This window comes from Phycodurus eques, chromosome 17 (assembly GCF_024500275.1).
Source record: "Phycodurus eques isolate BA_2022a chromosome 17, UOR_Pequ_1.1, whole genome shotgun sequence".
NCBI classification, from domain to species: Eukaryota; Metazoa; Chordata; class Actinopteri; order Syngnathiformes; family Syngnathidae; genus Phycodurus; species Phycodurus eques.
The window spans coordinates 16110921-16138570 of NC_084541.1; the positions used below are offsets into that span (position 1 = coordinate 16110921).

General features: G+C 41.4%; 1 protein-coding gene across 1 annotated transcript in view; it reads left to right on the plus strand.

The window, feature by feature from the left end:
- wwc1 (WW and C2 domain containing 1) overlaps nt 1-27176 on the plus strand; it is a 32526-nt gene extending 5350 nt beyond the window's left edge. Inside the window, exons 2-22 of the mRNA XM_061702540.1 lie at nt 5170-5279; nt 5535-5738; nt 6249-6325; nt 7091-7170; nt 9700-9829; nt 10991-11137; nt 11215-11285; nt 11370-11615; nt 14433-14522; nt 15794-16467; nt 17423-17534; nt 17850-18020; nt 18107-18299; nt 18431-18571; nt 18987-19033; nt 19810-20014; nt 20142-20312; nt 20381-20473; nt 21790-22020; nt 22112-22230; nt 23852-27176. Coding sequence (XP_061558524.1) covers nt 5170-5279; nt 5535-5738; nt 6249-6325; nt 7091-7170; nt 9700-9829; nt 10991-11137; nt 11215-11285; nt 11370-11615; nt 14433-14522; nt 15794-16467; nt 17423-17534; nt 17850-18020; nt 18107-18299; nt 18431-18571; nt 18987-19033; nt 19810-20014; nt 20142-20312; nt 20381-20473; nt 21790-22020; nt 22112-22230; nt 23852-23918 — 3379 coding nt within the window. The 3' untranslated portion in view covers nt 23919-27176. The remainder of the gene's footprint in view (nt 1-5169; nt 5280-5534; nt 5739-6248; nt 6326-7090; nt 7171-9699; nt 9830-10990; nt 11138-11214; nt 11286-11369; nt 11616-14432; nt 14523-15793; nt 16468-17422; nt 17535-17849; nt 18021-18106; nt 18300-18430; nt 18572-18986; nt 19034-19809; nt 20015-20141; nt 20313-20380; nt 20474-21789; nt 22021-22111; nt 22231-23851) is intronic.
- Nucleotides 27177-27650: the final 474 nt, after the last annotated feature.

Consider the following 27650-nt stretch of genomic DNA (forward strand, 5'->3'; position numbering starts at 1 on the left):
TTTTTTTTTAGAAAATGACTTGTAATCAGATACTTTTTTGGAGAGAAAAAATATCATCTTATGAGAATAAAGTAGTTATTTTTTTGGAGAGAAAGTCATGATCTTATGAGATATTCTTTCACAAAAAAACTCTTATAAGAAGAGTCAACATTTTTTGTTCATATTTTGAATTGTTTTACAAGAATAGAGAGATTTTTTTGTGTGTGTGGGGTGGGGGTCATAATGTTGAGTTTTTTTCTTGATAAATTATGTTTTAATCATACTATAATAACCTATTTCTTTTAGAACAAAATGCTTTAATCTTAAATAACATGTTGTAACGTTATGAGAATGAAGTCATTGTATTTTGAAATAAAATCTCATTTTGCAACAAATTCATATTAAAAAAAACTAACGTAGAAGGATAGTGATTATTTTTTAAAAAAATGTTATCATACTCCTACAAAGTTTAAAATCTTCAAGAATAAAATAGCAAAAAGTTTTCACTATCAAAATATTCACTATCAAAATAATAGCCCTATTTCTGTAACATTATACCATTTTTTTCCCCCTTCACAAAAGTACAATTTTAACGTCTAGCCGTAATATGCTTTTCTAAGTCCTGTCTAATGACTGCATTAAAGTGAAAATGACAATGATATTATGGTAAACAGTTATTTTTAAAAATGAGTTCCAAGCAGTGTGTCATTTACAATTTGTAACACACATCTGACGTCAACTGCAGTTCACGGTAAGACTCGACACTAATGTTACTGTACAGGAAACAAAACAGTGAGCTACCTCGAGGGTAGCTAAGCCGCATATGCTACAAGAGGTATGCACGTCACAAGTGCTTGGAAGCGGTAAGCAGCATATTTCGCATTGCTAGCATTGTTTCCGCTATCTAACTGGACCGACATGTTGCACCGGTAGTCATCCGCTGGAGGCAGAAAAATACCGCCAAATAGTCGCCGACTATAAAGTACTAGTTTTAGCTCCGGAAGCATGCTCCATGTGTGCGAAATGGGCTACTTAAGTATTTGGAGAATGATACCGTCACGTAGCGGTGTTTCAATGGTACATCTGTGATTGATAACCATCGTAGTTTTTTCCCCCACATTTGTTTTTCGGGTTACATAACTATACGTTTTATTTAAATATAGCTTTTACGATATAAAAGCCGAACCTGTGTCACAGTGGCTTTCATTTCTATTGTTATTGTCACTCGTTTTTCAGTTTGTATAGTTCAAGTAGTATCACTGAATGGAGAGAGTTGAGCTTGTTTTGAAGAAAGCCACTCAAGTGAGTGTGGGCTGACTGTTTGGCCTTAAATAAATTCTTCAGCGTGCAGTATCATCCATCCAGCCCGCAGTGACGCACCAAACGCATGTCGTCAGGTCACAGGAATGTTATCAGCCAGATAAGGCACAGTCGCCACTTTTGAGCGTTGTGCAGATCTCTTGCTGATATTCCCGTTTTTATCTGGACGCCACTCAGCCATGACAGAATGTCGTTTGTGCGTGGATGTTGGACCTCGACACGAGGGATTCGAACACGATTCAAACGCCAAATGAGCGTTTCTCCCCAGCCGCTGCCTGACTCAGCGTTCAGCTATGCAGCCGGGCCTCGGCGCCTTTGCACTCCGCCGCGCGCTTTGTCAGTTTGCATTAGCGCGCCAAGGCCCGGCCACATAGTTGTTTGCCTTGGAACTCACTAGTATGTATTTTGCATTCATTTTGGAATATGTTCGGTGCTTTCCTCCCGCGTTTAACACAAACCACGCAAACATATGACTGGAAAAGTGCCTCATAAAAAGGGCACAATTTTATTAAAACATAGTTAACATTGTAGCTTGTTGGTGATTTACAGTATTTCATTATAAACAGTATCAGTCAAAAGTCTGGAGACACTTTCTAATGCCATAAACCAGCTGATTAGATTTGTTTTGGTACAGTGGCACCGTGAAGCAGTTAGGATGTGAGAAGGACCACAAGTGGCTATTGAGCGACTGACATTGAAATGGAGGCCAGGCCGCCGCAACCAGCTGGCCCTTCACTTGCAGAGAAACGGAGAGCCACAAGTTTGGGTCAGCGGCCGTCAGCCCCCACCCGTGGCTCGGCCATTAGAGGACGGGATTTAGTGGGCGAAAGTGTAGAGAGGGGGACTCAAATAATGGGGATGCGGCCAGCCAACCAGCCGTTGGCAGAACCCTCTGTGTCGCTCTTTCCGGAAGCTAAATTTAGAGCCAAGCTGAGGCGGTCTTATCCAGGCCCCTTTTTCTATTATTCATCAGTGGAAAGGACCCAGTTCACTTTCTGTCCACGGCGAGGCTCGTTGCCTGTTTTTCTGCCACTTGTCTCTTAGGTTGCATTTATACTGTGTGGTTCAAGTGATGCAATTCATATTTTTTCCCGCTCAAGTGGCACAATTCAGCGCCATGGCAGCGTGAAAAGAAACACCCCCACATGGAAACGTTTACAGTCTAATCAGAATCATCGTTATTGGCCAAGTATGTTAAAACATACAAGGAATCAGTTTCCACTTGTTGAAGTTAATACTACTTTCTCAAAAAAGACACCATAACAAATTGTACATTTGAGGATGTACAGTGATACCTTGACTTATGAGTTCAATTTGTTCCATGACCAAGCTCCTTACTCATTTCATTCATGTACTTTTCCCCCCCTGACAGAGCAGCACTTCGAAACAGTAATCTAGGTGTATTCCTGTAATGCACTTTACTTTGGAGTCAGCCAGTCCTCCCTCAAACGTCTCCACTGGTTAGTTCAAAATGCTGCCGCTCACTTCTTAAATGGAACACATAAGTGGGAACACATACAGTAACTTGGCGGATTGGCAAAAAATTGTCCAAACCACATCTTGTAGCCAACGCCCCAAACGGTGGCGCCGTGGCTCTCAATAAGTCTTGTTGCTAACCAAAGAGTTGTTGATTATTATTTATTTTTTTATGGCACCTCCCATATAAAAAACTAAAGCAAAGAGACCATCTAGCATTATGAAGTTCTTTAATGCAGACTGTTGACCTCTTTCCATTTTAATGAGCTGTCAACATTTCAGCATTTTGAGCAGCAATGAGGACTTTCATGATGATTTCACATCTTAATCAAGAAATAATTACACTGTGTGCTATAATGGATTTTAATATTTTAGTAAAACAGGAGTACCTTAGCCTTCAAAACAGTTTGTAACTCTCAGTTATCGGTTAACAACCAGTACCTCAATATGTACAGTACTCAAATGTAGGGGTGAAAACATCATTGTTTGACTTTTCAATTGCTGCAAATATTTTGGAAGGAAATTTAATGAATTTGGCTGAACAAATGACTCATTTGCACTCTACTCATGTATTATGCAAGAAATAGTTTTTTTTCTGTAGTGCAAATAAGCAGAGTTATGTTTCACGCAGCTCTGGAAGGAATTCTGTCCGTGCCGCATAAAAACGCAGTTTTGAGAAAGAGAAGGAAAAAAATGGTAGCATCATTGAGTACCCCCCCCTCACGACTGCAATGACTGGATAGAACTAAGGCCGACGGTTGCCCCAGAAACCTCCAGGCAATGCGTTAGTGCTGCTCGAGGAATGCCGCGGGTCGATTTCCTCCTATTGTGGTCGGCAGGAGGGACCCCCCCCCCCATACACCCACCCTCTACTTTTTTTTTTCTTCCCCCATCTTGGAGGTGAATAGAGGACTCTGAAACACCAGACTAGCCAACCGCCTCCCTCCCTGCCTCCTCTTTGTCCCCCCCACCACCGCCTCATGGATGTACTTTAAGATATCCCAATGTCAGGTTGCAGTCGGGTCTGAAAAGAGGGTAGTAATTAAAATAATACAACTTAACCTGAAAATTGTAATGAACTAAAAGGTTTGGGAACCCTCTCATCTGCTGGATCTACGCCGCATGGTTCAAGTGACACAATCGGGATGTGCGTCATGTAGCGTAACGAGAGAAAAAATGCATGAAATCAGGTATCTTAAGATCGGAATCAGGCCTCTTTCAAATTGTGGATAACAATCTGATGTCTATCAGATATATGTCAGTGCTGGTGCAGCATAAACACGCGGCTATACCACGCCAATGTCAACACCTGCGCCTGCCCAAATAACACAAACGCGTTAAAAACAACTGCTGTAAATTTCAAATACAATGAAAACATAGGCCAGGAAATATGGTCTAAATATGCTACAGTACATGAAATAAGCAAAAAAAATTGCTGACTGTAGCTAGGAGAGAGTAATGTGGAGTTACCCTCATTTAAATCAATGGGGGCAAAGTTAGCCCTCGCCAATTAAACCTAGGGCTGGACGATTTTATGTTTTAAACATCCATCCATCCATTTTCAACACCACTTATCCTGGTTAGGGTTGCGGGACACTGTCTCAGCTGACTTCGGGCGAAAGGCGGACTATACCCTGAACTGGTTGCCAGTCAGTCACAGGGCACATTCGCACACACATTCACACCGTCACTGAGTGGGAACTGAACCCATGCTGCCCGCACCAAAAGTCAGGGGAGTGTACCACTACACCATCAGTGACTCTGTTTTAAACATTTTTAATTTTTTATTTCTATATACAAACACTTTAGTGTGAATTTTTTTTCCAATCATTACTCAAGTCCAATTTTAAGTGTTGTGCGCCTTAGGTGTAGTACCACATTGTGCCGCAACATGCCGTGGAAGCACTGAGGTCCAGTGGGAGAGAAAGACCGTAATTAAAGCAAGAAGAAGAGGTCGAGAAGGCCTACAACTTACTCCTACTGTCTCCAGTAATAGTTGTTGTACCTATGGAGCCAAAAATACAGTATATGGTTGTGAGTATGTTGTATGCTCTGATTGTATGTGTTGCTGCTCCGTGTGTTAAAGTAGCAGTTGTTTGAAGGTTTATAATAACTGTAACATTGATGCTAACTTCTGTTAGTCGTCTATGCCGTTTTGCTTTATGTTATCATTAAGCTAGCAGGCTTTTGTTTTTATATGGTGTGGTTAAACATTTTGGTGAACTGTGCGAGAAAGAGAAGCTCATTGTCGTTTCATCAAAGTGATGTTACACGATCGTCTCCCGTTCACTGTAGGCGTTGAATCGGAATGGGGTACTTGGTCCTGCAGTGTAAAACCAGCCACATCTCAGAAAGGATTTCAACAACAAGCACTGTTTTCTTTCCCCGCCGCAGGCAGACGAAGCCTCTGACGTTTGCCGACTGTATCGGAGATGAGCTGCCAGTCGGTTGGGAAGAGGCATTCGACCCTGTGGTCGGGGCGTACTATGTCGACCACAACACCAGTAAGTTTCTATGAACCTTTTGCATTGCGTAATCATTTTAAAAGTGTGGTATGCAGGCTACCTCTAGTGGCAAAAGAATCACTGAACTAAAATGATCAAAATGCGCCTACTATTACAGCGGCTTAACCTTTTTTTAATCCAGTACAGAACATTTGTTAAGTACAGTTCAGTTGTATTTAACTTTGACGTAAATACATTTGCATGTGATCTTTTAGCAAGCTGATCTGTGATCTGATCTCAAATCGTTCCTCCTAGAGAGCACCCAGCTGGAGGACCCGCGGGCCCAGTGGCAGCGGGAGCAGGAGGCCATGCTGCGGGAATACCTGGCCGTGGCCCGCGATGCCCTCAGCGCCCAGAAGGAGATCTACCAGGTGAAGGAGCAGAGGCTCCGTCTGGCGCAGCAGGAGTACCTGCAACTCAACAATACCTGGCGGGACAAGTCCACGTCGCAAAGTAGCTGTAAGTGTCACGCCGTTGTAATGAAAAAATCCACTGCTGGTCACTCACTGGTCGAGTAGAATTGCACCGTTTTCTTGTTCTTAGTCAACTGAGGTTCCAATCATGCTTTGAGTGACAGAAAAACACTACTAGTCACTCATTGGTCCACCAGAATGGGCTAGAAAATAAACACCCATGCTCTAACATTGGCTGGCGACCAGTTCAGGGTGTATGAGGAAATCTTGCCCTAAGTCAGCTGGTGTAGGCTCCAGCTCTATTGAGGACACTGGTAGTAAATATGAGCAACTCCCATTCTCCTCCTTTGTCATTGCTTGTTGGCCCGGCTGGTTCCGACCGATGCATTCGATGTGCCTTGGAATTTGCAGTGTCTTGCAGAAGTGAAATAATTTAGCCATTGTCTGTAAATGTGTGTTTCCCACAGTGAATGCTGTTATGAATCTGTTGAACCGTAACAAACAAAATGGGAGATTTTTGACAAAATATAGTTGTTTTTCCGGCTTTCCATTTCAGTGAATTCCAGAACGTCCACCTCCAGCAAGTACGATCCAGATATCCTCAAAGCAGAAATATCCACAGCCAAAAGTCGGGTAAGAGGACCTTACACAAATTTTCGTATTTACATCACCGTCACGCCAGACACGCGTGCAATCTAGGATCTTACATGTAGTACGTCACACTTACCTAACGCTCGCTAGTAGTACTCGTAACCACAAGCTTGAGTCATCACCATGCGCGATTTCCTATAATTATAAAATTGGACAATTTTGTCTCATGGTTTGGGTTGGGTTCTGCGACTGAAATAACCATTCATCGTAGTCACATTTTACGTAAGTGACAAAGATAATGTTGAATGGAACACACACCACGACTGTCATTTGATTATTGATCATACAATGGATATACAATCAACGCCCGTTTATCACGGGGGATACGTTTCAGACACACCCGCGATGGATGAAAATCGGCAATCTAGTTATACCATATAAAAGGAAAAAAAAAAAAATTCTCCCAGTTGAAGTTAACTGTAAATGACACTGAACAAAAGAGAATTAAGCATTGTATATTTAAATACCAAAATGTTCAGCCGAACCATGTAATTTCCAATTGTCTGCCACCTTAACTCTAGCATATAATGCGAAACGCTACAGACGCGTGCATGGAAATTAGCATAGATGATACGGTAATTGTAACAAAAATTCTTCCTTTTTTTTCAATATAGTGTTTATTAAACAACACTATTGTTTTATAAACTTAGAGTCGCACCCCAATTATTTTCGCTCCGTGCAATGACAATGAAGGCTTTTTATTCCATTATATTCTACTCTATCCTCCATTTCATGTGTCTGTCTCAGGTCAACAAGCTGAAGCGGGACCTGGCCTGTATGAAGCAGGAGCTGCAGTACAAAGAACAAGGCTTTGAGACCCTCAAAGAGTAAGCCGTCTCGCGTCAGTGTCCGAAAAGCCAATGTATATTCATGTCAGATTCCCTCCGCTGTGTAGCTCGTTAGAATAAGACATTTGTACAAACATCATCATTCTGGGGCGCAGTAAACATCTCCTTATCGCCTCCGTTATTGCCTCAGCATTTATCACACATTCCACGCCGCCATTAAACGCGGACTCCTCTATCAAAACACCAGCTGAGGAGAGTCAGTGGACTACAAACGCAAGGTGCAACAGTCATCAGTCAAGCCGTTGGCAGCAAAAGGCATTCATTCTTCCCTTAGTTTTAATTCCAGACTGTCACTATCGTTCACATCTTTTGTTCTGCGTGTGTTTTTGAAATCCACTTTTTTTTTTTCTCTCCAGCAAATCAGCTGTCAGTCCGAGCTGAAAGGGAACAGGAATGTTCGCTCCTTGCTCCCTCTCTCGCCCGCGCAAGTGAGAGTGTCACAGGAGGATTAATGAGTAGCTGAGCGGTTGAACAACATTCCTGCGTGACCCCCCCCCCCCCTCCTGTTACAGTCATCAGACGGCGCTCTGTGACCTATCGCCACTTGCGCAAATACAAAATAGGCTTAGGGGTGGAATGCGGCCGCCCGCTTCCTGATAAGCTAAATACTTGACGCGTTTTTAAATTTTTTGGGCCCAGCGAGAATGCGTGGGAACCCTTGTTTCTTGAAGTAGAAAAAACATACAAAAAATTTTATAAATATAAATTACGATTTTTTTTATATACGATCGCCAACACAAGATGGTGATGTTAGCTAATTTAATGTAGCCGACCACTGCTAATTATAATGTATTTTAATGCCACCACAAGTGGTCAGGGCTAGACAACTGCTGGTGCAATTTTCATGGTTTTATTGAACAAACGGTAACAAAATAAACACGTAATAAGCACATTCATACACGCGGTGCTTTGGCCGCAAGTGACGCTCAGGCACTCAACAGTACGTAGACTGAGTTACGGTTAGCCAGTTAACAGCCAGCTGCTAACCTGAGCTCAAAACAGCCAACTCTACACCGTCATTCACTGACACCCATGTCACTCACCAGTCCAGGTCTTGCCTCTTAAAGCCACACACACTGAAAGTCACAGATATTATATTGTGGCACGTGAGGATGGCGACCCCCATGTGTGCAACAATAATACCTGTACCTCACATGCACAGTTTCTTTAATAACATAAAATCACTTTTTATGTGATTAATTGATGGGATAATTGGTAGAATAATCAATTCTAAAAAAATTTTGATAGCTGGAGCCCTACCTCTCGCCAAAAGTTAGCTTGGCTAAACTTCAGCGCACCTGCGATCCTAGTGAGGATAAGCAGTACAGAAAATGGATGGATGGGTTTCTAAAATAAACAATCGTAAATAGAACATTTTATTTTATTAAATAATTGGTTAATGAATTGTACCCCTGTTTATCACGGGTGATAAGGCATAGCAATAGGCTAAGCTAATGTTGGCAAGTATGTTGATTTTGTTATTATTATTATTATTATTATTGTACATAGTTTTACCCTTTTCACATGCTTTGAACACACTTAAACTAAAAACACTTTATAGTATTGCTTAGCACCTGTTCTCTTGTTGAATTGGAAATTACATAGGAACTCTTCTGTAAAATGTTCAACAACCAATGTAATTTGACTTAATGTGACACAAGTCTGGTGTGCTTAATGTGAAATGTTACCCTAAAGCACTTTTAGTTGTAACTTGGCCTCCTGAATCTGTACCCGCTCTGCCATGTTTGAGAAGCACTTAAAGAGGATTACCATCTTCTCTCCCCTCGTTTCGCTTCCTCATGCTCCGTGTAGGTCTCTCTCCCTCTCTCTCCCTTTCTCCCTGCGCCTCCTCCCTCCCTGAAGAATGTGGAAGGACCTGTTGTCGTGATGTAGGCATGACTTCATTACCATATACACTTGGCTGCCCCCGGTGGCTATTTGCCGTAGCGCCGCTTAATGCTCCATCTCCTTGTTGATGAGAAACATGCAGAGTGAAATAATATGGAAAGCTGGTTTAGCATTTATCCGGTATCTGCCCACTAGGAGTTTTGCCCCACTCGTTACATGTAGTTGTTCTACTAGTGTGCAGACATTTTATACAGTAGTGGAAAGGAGGAAAAGTTGGGGAAAAACATTAGTTGTTAGCCACAATGGAACTGAACTGTCTGACGAGTGACCATTTGAGCATTTATTCAAAATCCCTGAGGTTCAGCTTAAGGGCCATGTACTAGTACCCTCACTAGTAGCAATACTTCGGCATACTGTTGTCGTACTAGAGCGGCTCCATTTACCGAAGACAAATTCCTTGTGTGTTTTTTGGACATACTTGGCAAATAAAGATGATTCTGATTCGGCATTGTCTTATTAGTGAGCACAAAGAGTGTACTGGTAGAGCTTAAGATATGGATATCAAGGATATCTAATAAATAAATAAATAAAAAACGCTTTCCACATTGAAAGACAAATGAACCACAGTGAGCAAACAAAACTCCGCTTCCTTCCCCGCAGGATTGACCTGAAAGTGTCCAGCAGTCCATATGGCTTCAAATTGCAGGAGGCGCAGGCCATCCTCAGCGAGGTGCGCTCCATCCGAGACACCATCAGTGCCGGCGAGAAGGAGAAACAAGAACTCATGCAGGTTGGAAAGCACTGTCAATTGCCATGTACTATATAGTTCACTAAAAAGTCCCCTCAAAATCCCTATTTAGGGAGTAGGGAATGAGGGAAAGATTCCGAATTCAGCGACTGTGTTTGGAATCATTCATCATGTCACTATATAGGAGTTTTTTATAAAGTGGACCATATAGTTTACTTGTGAATGTATGAATGAACTCACTAGTTGTGGACACCTCTCCTCACTTTCCGCCTTCACCGTCCCCCCTTTGTGATCATCTACAGCTGACGGCTCACTCTGCTCCTGTGTGTGTGTGTTTGTGTTCGTGCGTCTGGTGGGGTCATTGGAAGCGTTCATACACATCATGGTAATTGTTAATATAACATGATTAAAAAAATAGTGCTTGTGATGGAAGTTCTTCCTCATTTTTTACATTTCTTAACCAGGGTACACACATACCTATTTTTAACATCTAGCTATGATGTGGAAAAAAATAAAATCGACCTCTGTGTGCTATGGTGTATGGTGTACTCAAGATGACTAACATAGCACAGCACACACATATAACGACAATAAGTAAGTCTCCTTCAGGTGCCACAGGGCATCCGGACAGTCGAAAAATACAAAGAAGAACAAAAAAAATTAGTCAACCTTTAGCATATCTGGTAACGACATTGCAGTGGTAGATTTTTTTTCCTAGTCATTTTTATTGTGGGGAATGATTCGGTCGGACCACTTTGACCACACATGGAGTTGCCATTGTAATTATTGAACAGGTCATCTACGATTGTCGGTCTCAACCGTTTTCTGAATAGATCGGGGGGAAGACGTCACGCACCCAACGCCACAGGATAATCGCACAGCAGAATCTTTTAGCGACATCTGATCGGAAAAATGCTCAAATAGACCTGTGTGTGTGTGTAACACACTTTAACATTTACAATTGTCAGCCCTGACAGTCTTCCGAGCAGATAAGGGAGAAAAAAATCACTTTTAACGCTCAGAATAACCTTTTAGAGGCATCTGACAATCGGGCCTCTGCTGACTTTGATTAGGTCTGTGTGTACCCAGCTTTAGTTGATCAGTAAGGCAATATATGTAGCTGAAGTGCTACAAGAAGTCGTGTTGTGATCTAAGTATATTTTCCACATACCTTTTTGTATAACTTTTGTTTTCTCTACGCAGAAACTGGCGGTTCTGAAGGATGCTTTCCAGCTGGACTCGGGCTCGCAGCAGGATCTGTGGGGCAGCAGTCGCTCGCTGGCCAACTCAGAGCTGTCCATCCCCCGACTGTACTCTGACGCCGGATCCCAGACCGATATCCCCGCCGAGGTGAGTCCCAGTCGCGAAACAGCGACAGAACCAATGAGCAAAGCCCTTCTGTGACGCTGCTTTCTGTGTGTGCGCAGTACACGAATAACTCCAACAAACTGGCAGAGAAAGTCCGTCTGAGTCTGAAGTACGAGGAGGCCAAGCGAAGGTAGGACATGATCCGTGTGTTCGTGCGATTTGCCTGTTTTCGCCACCTCGGTCCCTCGTCCTCATCCTTTGTGACGCCCGCCAGGATCGCCACCATTGAGGTGCAGATCGCCAAGCTGGACAGCGAGGCGTGGCCGGGCCTGCTGGACCCGGAGCGCGACCGCCTCATCCTCATCAACGAAAAGGAGGAGCTGCTGAAGGAGCTGCAGTACGTGCGGCCGCGACAGCGCCTGGAGCCCAACGACGCCCAGAAGCTGGAGACGGAGAAGAAGCGTCTGGAGAGAGACCTGCAGGCCGCCAGGGACAACCAGAGCAAGGCTCTGACTGAAAGGTAGATGCTGCCCTCTTCGTCTGTTAATATTACTTTTGTCCCCAATGTCCCATTAGTGGCTTAGAATTCACAGGACTTCACTTTTTCTGCATTTTGTTATGTCACAGCCTTAGTCCAAAGTGGAATACCTTAAATTCATCTTTCTCAATAAAAGTTAGTTATTGGGCTTTTGGGTGAAATTTCAAGAGGAGCTTAACTTGTCGATCAATAATTGGGTGTCATCTGGGTCTCGTGATGTCAAAATGTGAACGGCATGATGAAAAGGATTATTCCAATACCAGTTCTAATTGAACCAGGAAATGTATCGGTTCATTCATAGATTAAACACCTTTTATGAATTTTGGCATTCAGTTCCTTGTTCGAGAACAGCAAGTTGTGCAAAAAGTACTGAAACATTGAACAGTTTGACACATAAGTTTACAGTATGTAAAATTAAATTCACTTGTAAAAGTAGTAGTGCATTTTAGATTCATCATGAAATTTCACCTGAAAGCCAAATATCCCTAGCTGTTTGTGAGCAGCGTATGTTTTCACAGATAATACTTTGTTGATACGCTTTGGACAGCACTTGCATCCTGAAGTCTTTTTGAATATGGCCACAAGCTTCTCACACCACCTCAGTTTTGCCCCTTCCTCTTCGTAGCACCTCTCAAGCTCCGTCAGGTTGGAATGGGAGCGTTGGTGAATGGCCATTTTCAGATCTCTCCAGAGATTTAATTAAATTTGGAATAAGGCTGTAACATAACAAAATATGATAAGCCTATTCAGTATTTTTGATATAGTTGCATCCGTCGTAACTAAAAAAACAACAACAACAAAAAAGCAGTTTCTTCTTGTAAAGAAATTATGTGTAACTGTGCCTTCTCCTGCAAGGGAGAAGGCACAGTTGCCAGGCAACCGGTTACGAGGCCGGGCAGTTACGACTCCACAGAGAAATAAGCTGAATTGTCGTTGTGAAGCACTGTGTACACTTTAATGGTGCTACATGCAGTGAATTTGATTTAGGAAAGTTCCCCAACAGCTCAGTGAAGAATACAACAAAAACCTTTTCAGAAGGTGTCTGTAATATATATGGTAAATTTCATCACTAGCTTATTCTATACACAAAAACGGTCACGATGAAGGTTACTGCGAGGTGTCGAAAATCAAATGACCTTCAATTGTCCTTTGACCATGTGTGACGTCAAACCTCTGCGATCCTTATCACAAATTACAGCCCTCCCCCCCTTCCACTCTTAACAGGACTCCTGTTGTTCAGGTTGGACCCTTCCTAAGCTCAAACTCGCTTTGTGCCCCGTCTCCTGTTGCCGTAACACGAGACACTCACAAAAGAGCCTCTTGTGCGCCGCACTCGGGTGCTCACGTTCACAAATATACAGACACATTAGGTACACTCGCACAATCCATTGAGATCCAATCGATCTCCACCCAATGTTCTACTTGCTACAACCACAGTAATAAACATGGAAAAAATAAAAATAAACACATTGTCTTGCTATCGATTTTCTTCGATCAATAGTTCTTTTTAGGTTTTACACCAAGAACCACCTCAAAAAATACTTGGGTATCCCAAGTACCACCATCATGACCAAAATTAAAGTACAGTATCTTAGTAAGCCTAGTTTTTCAAATATGAGGCAGAAGTTTTATTCCTAAAAAAGTGTATCTAATATGATTGTAAACCACTGTAACATTATGCACAATTTGAGCATTAACTCTGCTTTTAAATGTAGGAAAACAAAAACCGTAATTAAATAGTCATTCAATTAGCACATAAAAGTTAAATACAGTAGAATTCTACCTAAATAAATGTTTGAAAAAAAAATTTATTAAATGCAAACATATTGAACTTCAAAGTTAAATACATCTGAACTGTAGTTACAAAAGTACGAGATAAAACAAAAGTTTAAGCCACCGTAACATTGTGCACAGGTTAAACGGAGGATCTTGTCTCAAATTACTCACAAATGTGATTTTATTTATTTATTTTTTTAAGCCTTTATACCAGTCATGCTGACAGGTGGATTCACGGGTTAATTGTACCTTCTGTCATTTAGTGGAAGAGCATTTCATCGTTCTGCTGTCATTCTGTGTCACTGGCAAAGATAGACGAACAAAGATACATTATCTGTAGGAAGTACAGTAAATAAAACTTTATTTAAGGAAGACTTGTTCTCCGCAGCACACCTGATCTTTCACAACACACTAATGTACCGAGGCACAGTGGTTATGAACCACTGATCTTCAAGAAAATGATGCATATATACAGTACTTTGTGTTGTCACTAGGCTTGCAAAGGGGTGAAAAGAAATTCTGAAATTTCCATGGGAAGTTAAATTGGTGAATTTTGCATACATTTCCATGGGAATTGTGGGAATTTATAAGAATGAACTGGGCGTTGAGGGTAATTTAATGCCCGTTGGATACAATTTGAGTTTTACAATAGTATCTTCAACCACAATAGAAAACAAGACAAATATTTTTATTGTTTTAAAACCACTTTTCACTTCAGATCTTGATGTGAAAGCAGGTACTACTAGTGAATTAGTAGAAAGTGAAGGTAGTTGTGAGCCACGCGGAGCTGCTCCGTAACCCGATCAAAGGCTTCCTCTCTTTGGCCCGTTTCATGTGACCAGCTGTCACTGGCCACCTCTCCGCAAAACAAAGCGCCACAACTGCAATCAGATGACACCACTATCACTCCAACACAGAAGCACTCACTGATAGTAGCGCGACATCTTGACTGTTTGCATTAGTCCTCATGGGGTTTGTGCATCAGCAAACATTTTAGTAAATGAATTGTTTTGTCGTTTCCAGGCTGCGACTACACTGCAGGAGGAACAAGCTGGTCAGGGAGCTGGAGGAGTTGGTACGACTGGCCACGTCGTTACATACTCAGCTCAAAAGGTCGGTTCCCCTGAGAGAGTTTTTGATGGAAAAAATAATGCACATAGTTTAGAACATCTACACGGAAGAACTAACATAGGCGTTGAGGTGATGAGGAGGAAAGTCCCTTTAGCCTCATTTCCCCCTGTAAAGTTTACACATTTTTAGGACTGAGATCCAATGGCTTCCAAACTTTCTCAAATATTAATTCCCATCCATTTCCTATACCACGTGTCCTCATTAGGGTCGCTGGTGAGGTGGCAAATATACCAGCTGACTTTGGGCAAGACAAGTACACATTGGACTGGTCGCCAGACAATGGCAGGGAACATAGAAACAACCATTCACACTCATATTTACACCTATGGACAATTTAAAGTCTTCTTTGAACCAAACAGGCGGGTGTTTGGAATGTAAGAGGAAGCCGGAGTACATGGAGAAAACCCATGCCAGCACTGGGTGAACATGCCAACTCCACTTAATAAAGATGGAAGCAAAATTCGAAGCCAGGACCTCAGAACAGTGAGGCAGATGTGCCAACCGATAGTGCAGCCAAATATGAATGAAGATATGTTTCAAATATCCATTTATTTCATACATAATAATAAGTCCTACTGGAAGAAGAAAAGGAACTTTAATTAAGACTCCACCAGTTAAGTCATGTTGCTCTGGCCCCACCTATAGGCTGTAGTTGTAACAGCAAGTGCCGTTTCACCTGTATGGTGCCCACTCAATAAAAAAATAGAACTTCTTCTGGTGGCTTTATTTTACTTATTTTGATATATATATATTATTTTTTACCCAATCAGTCAATATTAAATTGGGGTTGGCGTAGCGACATAGTGGGGGCAAGCAATGTCCAATTTACACAATATATTTCTATGCACATATTAAATACTCATTCCCACATTTTTTTTCATATATACTACTCACAAAAGGTTAGTGATATTCTCTTTTTTTAGGTGAAATCTCAGGAATAATGCACTATAAGCGGTACAGGTGAACCAAATTTGACCTTGTTTAAACTTTTGAACGTCTACAACTTGCTGTTCTCTAACAAGCAGCTGAAGACGAGAACTCACTACAGGTATTCGAGCCATTAAACTATCCAAGGAAGTCCACTGCTATGCCTTTCTGTGACTCTTTCAGTCTCTCTGTTGCCACCTGCAGAAAACACTGTGATATTGCACGTGTTTATGATTTCTACACACATCCATTCCATAAAAGTACTGTCGATGTTTTAATACTTCCAGTAAATGCAACATTATATTCATTGTGTGTGTCTCATGCAGCCTATCCGCCAGCACGTTGTCGTGTTCGTCCGGCAGCAGTCGAGGCTCACTAACCTCGAGCCGCGGCTCGCTGGCCACCACCTCCAGCCTGGGCTCCACCTCCTCCCTCAGTTTCACCGACATCTACCTGGAGCAGCCGGAGCTGGCCGACCCGGACTTTCAGAACAAGCTAGATAGCCTCCTGCAAGAGGGCGGCCAGGTGGGCTACCGGCCCTCCAACTCCATCACCACCATACATGAACACGAAGTGGTGACGGGCGGTGACGAGAGGGATGCCGAAAGGCCCGAAGGCCAAACACCAGGGCTGGGTGGAGACACTAACAAGGGTGTGGTAGGAGTTTCTGGAGGAGAGGTGGGACCATCCAGGATTCAAGCACTCAGACTCTCAGAGACCCCTCACTCCATGAGCTCTTTGTCACCGCGCTCATCGCTTTCCTCGCTCTCGCCGCCGTGCTCACCGCTGGTCACGGACATTACTTTCCTGTCCGGGGAGACCTTTGCCGGCCAAGCGGGGCCTGCCGGGGTAAGCCTGGATCTGGAGCTTCAGAGCAGACTAACGGAGCTGGACCTCAGGCTGGACTCCCAGGAGCAGCAGCAGCAGGTGGAGCGCGGCGCCCCCAGTGGGCTGGAGGAGAAGCAGAAATGCAGTTGTGTGCTGGCTGAGGAGCTGAAAGGTAAAACGCTTGACCAGTGAACCCGTATTTATCACTGGGGATACGTGCCAGACCCACCCCAATACAGAGAGAGACCATATAAAAAGTTTTTCTTTTTTCTTTTTTTAAAAAACTCCTCACACCTCCTTAAAAGACATTTAAACTTATTTTAACACACTTTTCAAAGTATTTCTTAGGGCCTGTGTTCAGTCTTTTGCTGTGAAGAAATGGGAGACTGTCGTATAATGTCACTTTGAGGAAATGAAAAGAAGACGCTCACTCGCACAGTTCTCCAAAGATGCAAAGTCTGCTTGCTTCAAGCTGATTTTCACTCCCCTTTCAAGTTTACTGTAAAACTGACACATAAAACAAAATAGAATTAAATATTGTATATCTAAATACCAAAATGTTCATCCAAACCTTATAATAATGAACGTCTGATAGCTGAATGCAAATATAATTCGAAACGCCAAAGATGGGCTAATGGAAATATGCAAGGAATTTGTTAATTTAAAAAATTTCAAACAATTTCTAGTTAAACACACACAGAGCAGCATCACATTCAACAAAAAAATATATACATACTATAGTTAAATACCAAAATGTTCACCCAAACCATACAGTACAGCATTACTCACAGGCTTACTGTATATTCTCCTTGCGCTATAGGAAATGACTATTACTGCAATAGCAGGGGATTCCCTGCCTCTTCAGATTGCTTTTAATTACGCTGCATCTACTTCTGATAGCGCTCAGTTCTTCCTGGTATGTACAACGTATTAGTAGTACGCTGAAGGTGCGCAACTCTAAATTCGACCTGCCTGTATACTTTACACCCATAAAAAGCAATCGTTTAAAAAGCTGCGATATAGTTGAGACTCCATTTAAATACATAATCTATCTTTTCAAGCAAAACGGCCCGTGCGCTTTTAATCTGTCGGTACAATCACTCAATCACCTTTTTTCACGCTTTCAGCTCCAGAGTTGCAAGTGACGACAGCGGGGCCAAAGAAGATGGGAGTGATCTCGGCTGTGTCCGACGAGTCTGTCGCTGGTGACAGTGGCGTGTATGAACCCTCTGAGCGCAGGTACTAATACCAAACCACCCTTATGTGCTTTAAAGGCGACATTCTGCCTTATTTATACACATTACTTGTTTAGTTTAATTCAGGTCGTTTTAGTAGTTCATACACTATATCAGTTATTCCTAACCAGTTAAAAGATTTATTTGGCTCATTTCACACTTCATGGATAGGCAGGCACTCCAGAGACGTATCTGTTTGTATACAAGCAATAAAAAGTGAATTTGCCATAATATGTCTCCTTTAAAATGTGTTATGTCAGGATTCTTTTAAAAAAAAAAAAAAAATTGTGTTTATGTGTTATGTTTGTGTTTCCTCCAGGCTGGGCCTCCCTGCTGACCTCCTCCTGGCCTCCGATGAGGAGAGGCTGCCTCTGGGCTGCGCTCAGGTGCAGCTTGGCTTCCGCTACGAGCCGCGGGACCTGCGCTTCACTGTCTCCGTCATGCGGCTGTCAAACTGCAGTGCCCTCTGCCTTCCGCCAGATGAGAAAATGTACCAAAGCAGTAGTAGTTTCAATGGGTTCTTGGCACGTAATTTCCTACGTCGCTGAAAAAGCTAACGCGTGACGCTACACGCAGGCACGTTCGCGTGGCGGTGCTCCCCTGCGTGGAAACGACCCGCTGCCTGTTCCGAACACGCGCCTACCTGCCACAGGACGTCGTGGACTTCAACGAGGTGTTCGGCGTGCAGTTGTCCCACAGTGCACTGCGGCAGAAGACATTGAGGGTGGACGTGTGTGACACGAGCAAGTCGGGCCACGAACAATGTCTGGTGAGTCCTGTCGTGTCCTCCGACAGCCCACCACTGTCGGGAGGTAGCCGGAGTACCCACAGAAAATCTTGTTAGTTTTATATTCAGTATAAAAAGCATTTGTATTTTTATTTCCCCCCCGTCTTTCACAGGCGGGAGCCCAGATCAGCCTGGCTGACGTTAACTGTTCGGAGGAGAGGAGAACTACATGGTACAACCTGCTGAGTCATGCTTTCTTCCCGGATGTCAGTGGCAAGGGCAAGGACAGGGGTGCAGCCGGTGCCTTGGGCACGGTAAGAGCTAATGCGATCTTAGCGTAGGCTGCGCACGAGTTGATTTGTCATTCTTGGAAGATATACTACTTTTAATTGGGAAAAAAATGGTGGTGGAGCAACCAATTACAAGTAGATTTGAACGCTCAAAACCAGGGAAAATAGAATACAGTGGTACCTTGACTTACGAGTTTGAGTCATTCCATGACCACACTTGCATATTAAGTTTGAAATTCATAAATCCCTAAATGATCATGGTTTCATGCATTCATTGTGTAGCCCCTTCTGGTGTGAATCTCTTGGTCTGTATGATATATGACGGTCACAAGTGCTCAGTAAACTGCAGTAATATTAGTTGTTTTTCCCAGAGGATAAAGAATATATCCTTGTGAGTATTGTCTCAAACGACTAAACGTTAAAATGTTGTGTGTTTCAGATCAGATCTTCCAGCAGTGCTAGACTTCCGGGCGATGAGGAAACATGGTGAGTTCTAGTCAGAACCTGTTGTGTCGACAATGTGATGCACCGACTGCCACACCGCTACTGTCTTTTTGTGAAACATTGTCATCACCGTGTCGGGCATTTCTGCGGTAAATACTTATTCCTGTTTACACGAGAGCAAATGTGAAGGGAACAGGAGCCGCCGGGTCGGGAATGTTTGTGGGATGACAAAACGCTCTGGAACGTGAGGTCGGAATGCCGCCGGGCCTGTTTCCGAATGTAAATAAAGCTGCGTGAATTTCCAAAACATTTTAAGACATGCATTAAAGGGGACATCTTATGGAAAGTGTCCTTTTTTAATGACTTGTATACAAAGCGAATTAGTGTTTGGTGATGTTTCCATGTGCCACAAACACACCGTGTAGTAGATGAAGTGCTGCCTCCATGAGTGAAAATGCTTTTATTGCCTTTATGGGAGCTCACTTTTGACCCCTCAAACTCTGGGCACTGTTCCCACAAGAAGAGGCCTCTCCAGTTGCAAGTCTCAGGCTCAGCCCTGTGGTCGTCATGGTAACGAAACCCATACTCTCCATTGGCTCAGCAGTATATGGTCCAAGGTTTACAGTTGCTCACTTGCTCTATAAGCAAATATGTCATAGACTGTTTAAAGTTGTCGTGGAAAAATGCATTAACTGTCTCCTTTTAAGTAGTTAACATTTACATTTTAGACACCATTAGCAGTCATTTTTTATTCGTGTTTTTTAAATTATTTTTGTTTACTGGCCTGCCTCAATTCTTACATCTAACTCCAATTTCAGGCATGGCGACCTGCTGGAGGTGTTTAACGACGAGGAAGAACTCTGCGCTGTGGGTCCGGAGCCTCTAGAGGAAGGAGACCTATTCTACGCTAATTCCGGCCAATGGGAGGCAGAGGAGGAGCAGCAGGAAGAGGAGGAGGAGGAGGAGGAGGAGGAGGAGGAAAGGGAGCCCAAAGTGCTCCCTCTAGCTCCCATTAAAGAAAAGGTAAAAAAACAAAAAAAACTATTAAATCCTCAGGCCTTGTTGGATTTTACTACCCTTTCAGCAAAAAGTCCATGTACGGAGAGCATAATTCTGCTCCCCCTTCTTAACGCGTTTGTGCTTGGCTAAGGTGAACAAGGAGACGACCATGGACGGCTTGTCTTCATCCAGTCACCACTCGGTGGTCCGGCCCAAGGAACGGCGCGCCGACCTCTCCCAGCAGCATGCCTTCATGCGGGGAAACGCCATCATCCGCTCCAAGACCTTCTCCCCGGGACCGCAGAGCCAGTACATCTGCAGGGTAAGCTAACTCGTAAGAGCGACGAGGACCAGTGCTCGGCTGCAGCTCGTTCATCTGTCTGCTCGCAGATCAACCGGAGTGACAGCGACAGCTCCACACTCTCCAAGAAGTCTCCGTTTGTGCGAAACGCCTCGGAGAGACGCAGCATGCGCATGAAGAAGGTACAAAGCGCGACATCAGAAATATTAAGCTAATACACCGTGGAATCAGTCAGGCAAAAAAACGGATTCAGTGTAGAACTCTGCCAAGATGTCACTTAATTAACACATTCCAAAATTGATTAAATTGTTTTTCATCGTATATTTGATAAATAATACATTATAATGACAAGGTAAACTTGCATTTGTTGACATTTTTTACTAATTGATTTTGGTTTTATTCAAAAGTGAAGCAGTACTGCATGCAAGATGCAGTAACATCATTTTGTAAACACAAGAAATGTCAACTTGAATGAGATTTGAAAGCGATGATTAATATATGCGTGTGAACATGTTAAATGGTATTTATATTGTTGTATTTACATTATCCTAAAAATCTGGATCAAATCCCAATTCGATTTGATTCAACAATTAAAAAGTGTAATCGGTTGAGGTTTGATAGAGATGCAGTAATTGTTTCTCCCATTTGTGTATTAGATTTCAATAAAATATACATATTTATGTCATAAAAATTTTACTTTGTGTCACTCTTAGAAATTACAATAAATCAAATTTGTATTGCACTTTTCTTAATAGTTACATTTAAAAAAAACAACAAAAAACAACATAACAGTCATTGCGTGTTACAACATTTTTTCATTTACTTAACTTTTTTTCCAGATTTTTATCTTTATATTTATAGAAATTATATACAATGGTAGGTCTCAAACTTTTTACACCAAGTACCATCTGAAAAAAATATTTGGTCCTCCGAGTATCACCAACATAAAAATTCAGTAGCTTAGCCGGCTCAATTTTAATCAAAAACAAACATTTCAACATTAACACTGCGGTTAAATGTAAGATGTAAAAAACGAAATAATAATTCCATTAAAATGTATTGCCCATAAAAATTAAATAAAAAAATAGTGCCTAAATAAACATTTGAAAACAAACGGTTCTAAAATATGAAATTCAAATTTTTTTTTACTTAAAAGTTAAATACAACTGAGCTGAATTTAACAAATGTACTGTACTGAATTTAAAAAACATTCAAACCACTGTAACATTATGCACAGTTAGAACATTTAATTCAGTGATTCTTTCTCTTAAGAAACACTAATATACAGTATATTTGTAATACAATTTCTTCTACAACTTCTATGGCCATTTTTTTGATAAATTATTGTCCCTTGCCCTATAAAAGAGGATGGCGAACATCCTTAATGTTACTATTTAATCATTTAACCTTTATTTATCCAGGTAAGGCAATTGAGATCAGATTCTCATTTGCAATGACAGCCTGACGAACTTCTCAAAAACAAACTTGTGTCCTCCAGCCTCCCGTGCAGGTCAAAGGTCTGGATGGCCTGCTGCGCACCTCTCTGGACCTGGAGCTGGACCTGCAGGTGTCCCGCACCCGCCAGTCGCGTCTGGCTCAGGAGCTGCACGTGCTGCGCGAACTCCAGGCGCAGCTGGAGACAGCGCGGCAACAGGGCCGGCGCGAGCTGCCCGCCTGGGTCAGAGAAGACGAGCGCTTCCGTCTCCTCCTCAAGCACGCAGAGAAACAGGTGAGCGTTCACTATTGTGTAATGTTTCTGTCCACCGACCTGAAATAAATGCTCCGGGCTGACATGCTAACCTTGCGGTTGTGTGGCGCAGACTCACGAGGAGCAGCTGCAGGAGAAGCGGGTGGAGAAGATGATGAGGGCGGCGGCGAAGGACGTCCACAAGATCAGAGGACGCAGCCGCAAGGAGGTGCCCGAGGTGCAGACCTTCAGGTCAGAGGAACAAACTTATTTTGAGGGACGCCCGGTTCCTGTCTTGAGGAGGAAAGACAAATCATACTTGATGGTTTTTAGGCTATGTCAAACATAGCCTCACTTGTTTCTATGACATACATTATTGTAACATCAAATAATAACAATATAATAATAATATGATTCAACAATAATAATAACTATGATACATGTAATTTCCGCAGTGTCATTACAACATTGCCATTCCCAAGTTTTTAAAAGAACAAAACGTGAAGCGGAACTGCGGAACAGATCAAAACGGGATTTCTTTTTTGTTTTAAGTAAGAGCCTTTGTACAACCCCGATTCCAATGAAGTTGAGGCGTTGTGTTAAACATAAATAAAAACAGAATACAATGATTTGCAAATCATGTTCGACTTATATTTAATTAAATACACTACAAAGACAAGATATTTAATGTTCAAACAGATAAACTTTATTCTTTTTAGCAAATAATGTGTACGTTACCCATGACATTGGCACTAACACAGCCCCATACCATCACAAATGCTGGCTTTTGAACTTTGCGTCCATAACAGTCCTGAAAGTTCTTTTCCTCTTTGGCCCGGTGGACACGACATCCACAATTTCCAAACACAAGTTCCAAAAACAACTTGAAACAATTTGAAATGTGGACTCGTTGGACCACAGAACACTTTTCCACTTTGCATTAGTCCATCGTAGATGAGCTCGGCCCAGAGAAGCCAGCGGCGTTTCTGGGTGTTGTTGATAAATGGCTTTTGCTTTGCATAGTAGAGTTTCAAGTTGCACTTACGGATGTAGCGCCGAACTGTATTTACTGACATTGGTTTTCTGAAGTGTTCCTGAGCCCATGTGGTGATATCCTTTACACATTGATGTCGTTTGTTGATGCAGTGCCGCCTGAGGGATCGAAGGTCACGGGCATTCAATGTTGGTTTTCGGCCATGGCGCTTACATGCAGTAATTTCTCCAGATTCTCTGAACCTTTTGATGATATTATGGACCACAGATGATGAAATCGCTAAATTCCTTGCAATTGTACATTTGAGGAACATTGTCCTTAAACTGTTCCACTATTTTCTCACGCACTTGTTCACAAAGAGGTGAACCTCGCCCCATCTTTGCTTGTGAATGACTGAGCAATTCAGGGAATCTCCTTTTCTACCCAATCACGGCACTCACCTGTTCCCAATTAGGCTGTTCACCTGTGGGATGTTCCAAACAGGTGTTTGATGAGCATTCCTCAACTTTCTCAGTCTTTTTTGCCACCTGTCCCAGCTTTTTTGGAACGTGTTGCAGCCATAAAATTCGAAGTTAATGATTATTTGCAAACTGATCAAGTTGATCAGTTTGAACATTAAATATTTTGTCTTTGTAGTGTATTCAATTAAATACAGGTCGAACATGATTTGCAAATCATTGTATTCTGTTTTTATTTATGTTTAACACAACGTCCCAACTTCATTGGACTTGGGGTTGGAGTATTGTACATGACGAGCGGGTAAACCAAGCAGAGTGCACCTTCTTGCGCATTTAGTGGAACCAGTTGCCTATTTTGAAGTACAAATTGTCACCCCTGCTGCCATCTTATTGCCTTGTCTCGCGTGGTGTGCATTTCCAGAGAGAAGATGGCGTTCTTCACACGAACCAAGACCACCATTCCGGACCTGCCGGCCGACGACGTGTAGCCAAGCATTTCAAAGCATCTCAACCCCTCCTCTGCGCCGCCTCGCACAAGTCAAGTCAAAACGGTTATATGAAGAATTTTACAGTATCGTAGACTCAAAACAAACATTACCGTCACCACTCAGCATTGTTAGCTTTTGTAAATATAGTGACAACACTGCTTGAGTTTCCCTTTTTTTTTTTTTTTCCCCCTGTTACTAACATGTCTTTAAAATCATTCCAGCACAAATGACAGCACAAATATAAAATCTAACAACGGTACTGAAACAACAAAAAAATATTAGAATCATAAGAACAATATGAAGACAGTATGTTTTTTTAAAGATGTATTTTGTTTTAAAGCTCTTTAAATCCACTTTACCTGGAAAGCGACCCTTATGTTAAGAAAACTACAAGTCCCAGCATGCATTGCAGCGATTCATCAGAGACCCTTTCTTGACAGTAGATTATTTCTCTCACAATATTGACAACCTTCATCTACATCAGCAGTGCACAACATGTTAATTCTTAAGAGTCTTTGGGAAAAAAACAGGTTCTTTGTATCCTAGCGACAGCACTGATGGTTGTAATCATGTTTTTTATTTTTTATTTTACATTCTTCTCATTTTTAGTCAAAAACAAACATGCTCTCTCACTCAGGTAGGAAATTAGTTAGTTTGCACTTTAACAAATTGTTGTAAAAGTTGTAACGAGGAAAAAAACAATAATTGTCACGCTGGAATGATAACTGAAACAGAATGTTTTTTTTTTTTTACGACTGTGAACGTTTCGATTGTATTTTTAAACCAGCAAGCACCAGCCAATGGGAGCGCACCAGCATCTTGCTCTTCATTCTGATTGGCTGTTTGATTGAACTTGTGTTGTAACTGGATGAATTTATTCTTTTTAGCGTGTATAACTGGATTCTCTTCATGCTTAAATGAAACATAACCAATAATAATCTCGTCTTCCTTAATTTTTAGGGTTGCAAAGGGCTAGGAAATTTGTGGAAAGTTAGCGGTAAATTTTGATTGGAAGATAAGATTGGGAGTTGTGGAAATATTCCAACTTTGCGGTAATCGGCTGCGATTTAACTGTGAATTGAGAATCCAAAAAGTATCATATTCAAGTATATGAATGTAAACATTTTGTTTTGTCATAAGCTGACTTAATTGCTCCATTTTTGTTTTCACTTCACTCCACGCTTGATTGCAACTCAAAGCAAAAATAAATGAATAAAAATATCGAATTGAAATTTCCTGGAATTTTGCAACCCTAATTATTATTCATAATTAATACAATGTAAAAGCCAAGTGTCTCTAAGATAGTCTCCCGCTGCTGGACATTAGATGGTGGAACCTCCAATACTGTGATTCCCCTCCCGACCCATGAAAACGTAATGTAGCAAACACTTAACTAACATTTAATTGGGAAAATAAGGTTGTCATTAAACTATAATAAAGTAAAACCACTCGCTCTTTGACAGGGCGGGAACAGGAAGGTGTTTGTGAAGCAATGCTATCACTTTGTGGTGCTTTAGAAGTATTGATGGAATGTTTCTTTCATTTAGCGTCCATTAGCATCCGTTTGGGAAAATACTTTATTTTCAATTAACTATTGCTCACATTGTACTGAGCAGCTAGACCCTTTCCTGTCTCACTAAAATTCCATTTCACATTTTGGGGTGTTCTGTTGTATCTCACTGAGGGTTACAAACGTGGCTGCACTCCAACTGTTTTTGTTTTTTTTTTAATTAAAGAAAACAAAAAAAAAAGATTGCATCTTCTTAGCATTGGTTCCAGTTGCGTTCGACGTCATTCCAGATGTGTCCATTTGTTTTGTTTTTTTCATAAACTTGTGTGTATTTGAGAGAGAGGAAGTTCACTTTTTTTTTTTTTTTTTAAATAAATGACCTTGATCTTTAAGAACTGGAACCATTCTAATTTGGATCAGCACTAACCTTGTGAACCCCCACAAGGGTTCCCCTACTTCCCTGAAAATGCATTAATCCATTTTGTCCCGCATCAAGTCGCTCCCTCGATATCCTGACAAAGAATTTTGTGTACACTATACGTATGTCCACGATAAAAAGTCTACGCATGCCTGTACTAATGCCAGTTTTTTTTTGTGGTATTCAATAATGGAACCATGATAAATCGTTTTAAAACACAACACTGCTCATGACTGAAAGAACACCGTACCGACAGTGCAGCATGTTGGCGGCATCATGCTTTGGGGCCGTTTTTCTTCTGTTGGAACAAAGACTTGAAACAAGGTGGAGGGAATTATGAACAGTTCCAAATACCAGTCAGTGTTAGCACAAAACCTTCAAGCTTCTGCTAGAAAGTTTTTAAAAAAATCTAGGGAATGCCTACTAGACCGGCTGTAATTTATTTGGGGTTAATCAGAGGCACTTTGAATAGTGGCAGTTTTGTGCTGGCTCCCATGAGTTTGAACGTGATTGGGTCATTCCGTGCACAAGCTCTCACCCAGTTACAAGAGGGTGTGCACACTTGTGCAATCACATCATCTCAGTTGTTTCATTATTTTTACTTCCCTTCAAAGATTCTTCCAATTGAGATGAACGGGATAATAGGTCACGTTACTAGTGGAAAAAGATTTGAAATGATTCATCTTGGTCTGATTTTTAAAAACATTTTTAACAGAAACCTGGCATTTGGACAGGGATGTGAAGACTTCTGTCAAACTCACGAGTGATGAGAGAGAATTTTTGAGAGTTTTGAAAAATCCAAAAGCTGGAAGGTTTATTTTATTTGTTTTCCTCAATATGAACACTTTAATCGTTTGTCAAGAGAATCTCATCGTGATCGACTCAATGTATATGTGTTATACATGCGGATGAAGGAATGTAGTTTTTACCACACACGAATGTTAAGAGAAAAACATGCTGTTAATATTTGTTGTTGTTGTTATGTAGTAAAGAGTTTTCCGCCTCACTGAATCTGTTTGTGTTAAGATGATGAGGGTGAGGATGTGTGTGAGTGTGTTTGTGCGTGTGAGGAGGAAACAACCAGCATGTATTTATTGCACTTTTGTGATTTGGGTGTGCTTTCCCTGTTTTTTTTTTCCCTCCCCCCCTCCCCCCCTTTTTTTTTTTCATCACGAGTCCCGAAAAGCTGTGAATTAAATTCTAAGACACTGTACTGTCGACCAGAGTTGTAAATATTTCACCAGCACAAAAAAAAAAAAAAAAAAAAAAAACAATAACAAAAATACACACTATGTTTTGTAGTTTCACAACAAATAAAATGTTATCTTTTTGTTTTGTGGTCTGATTATTTTTTTTATCAATGGAACTATTCGTTTTAATATAACATTTTAAGTATTTTTTACACACATTTTGTAAGTATTTAGAATATGTACTTGGTTTGAAAATATATTTGACCTCAGCTTTGTATTTATACTTTTATATTATGAAGTTTACCTTTCAGCCGAAGATTTTTGCATAGACTTGAAATTAAAATGTATTTAATTTATTTTATATTTTTAGAAATGATTACAAAATTACATCCTATAAATGATATAAGCTATTAATAATGATTATAACTTAAGTATATATAAGGAAGTATATGTTTATGTATTGCATTTACATTTTATTTCAGCGATATATATATATTTTTTTATCCCACGTGCCATGCATCATAAATTATAGTTGTTTTATGTATTTTTTTTATATAGTGACACTTTTCTATATTGGCTTAACAATGATTTCAGCTGTATTTTTACCTGAGCAA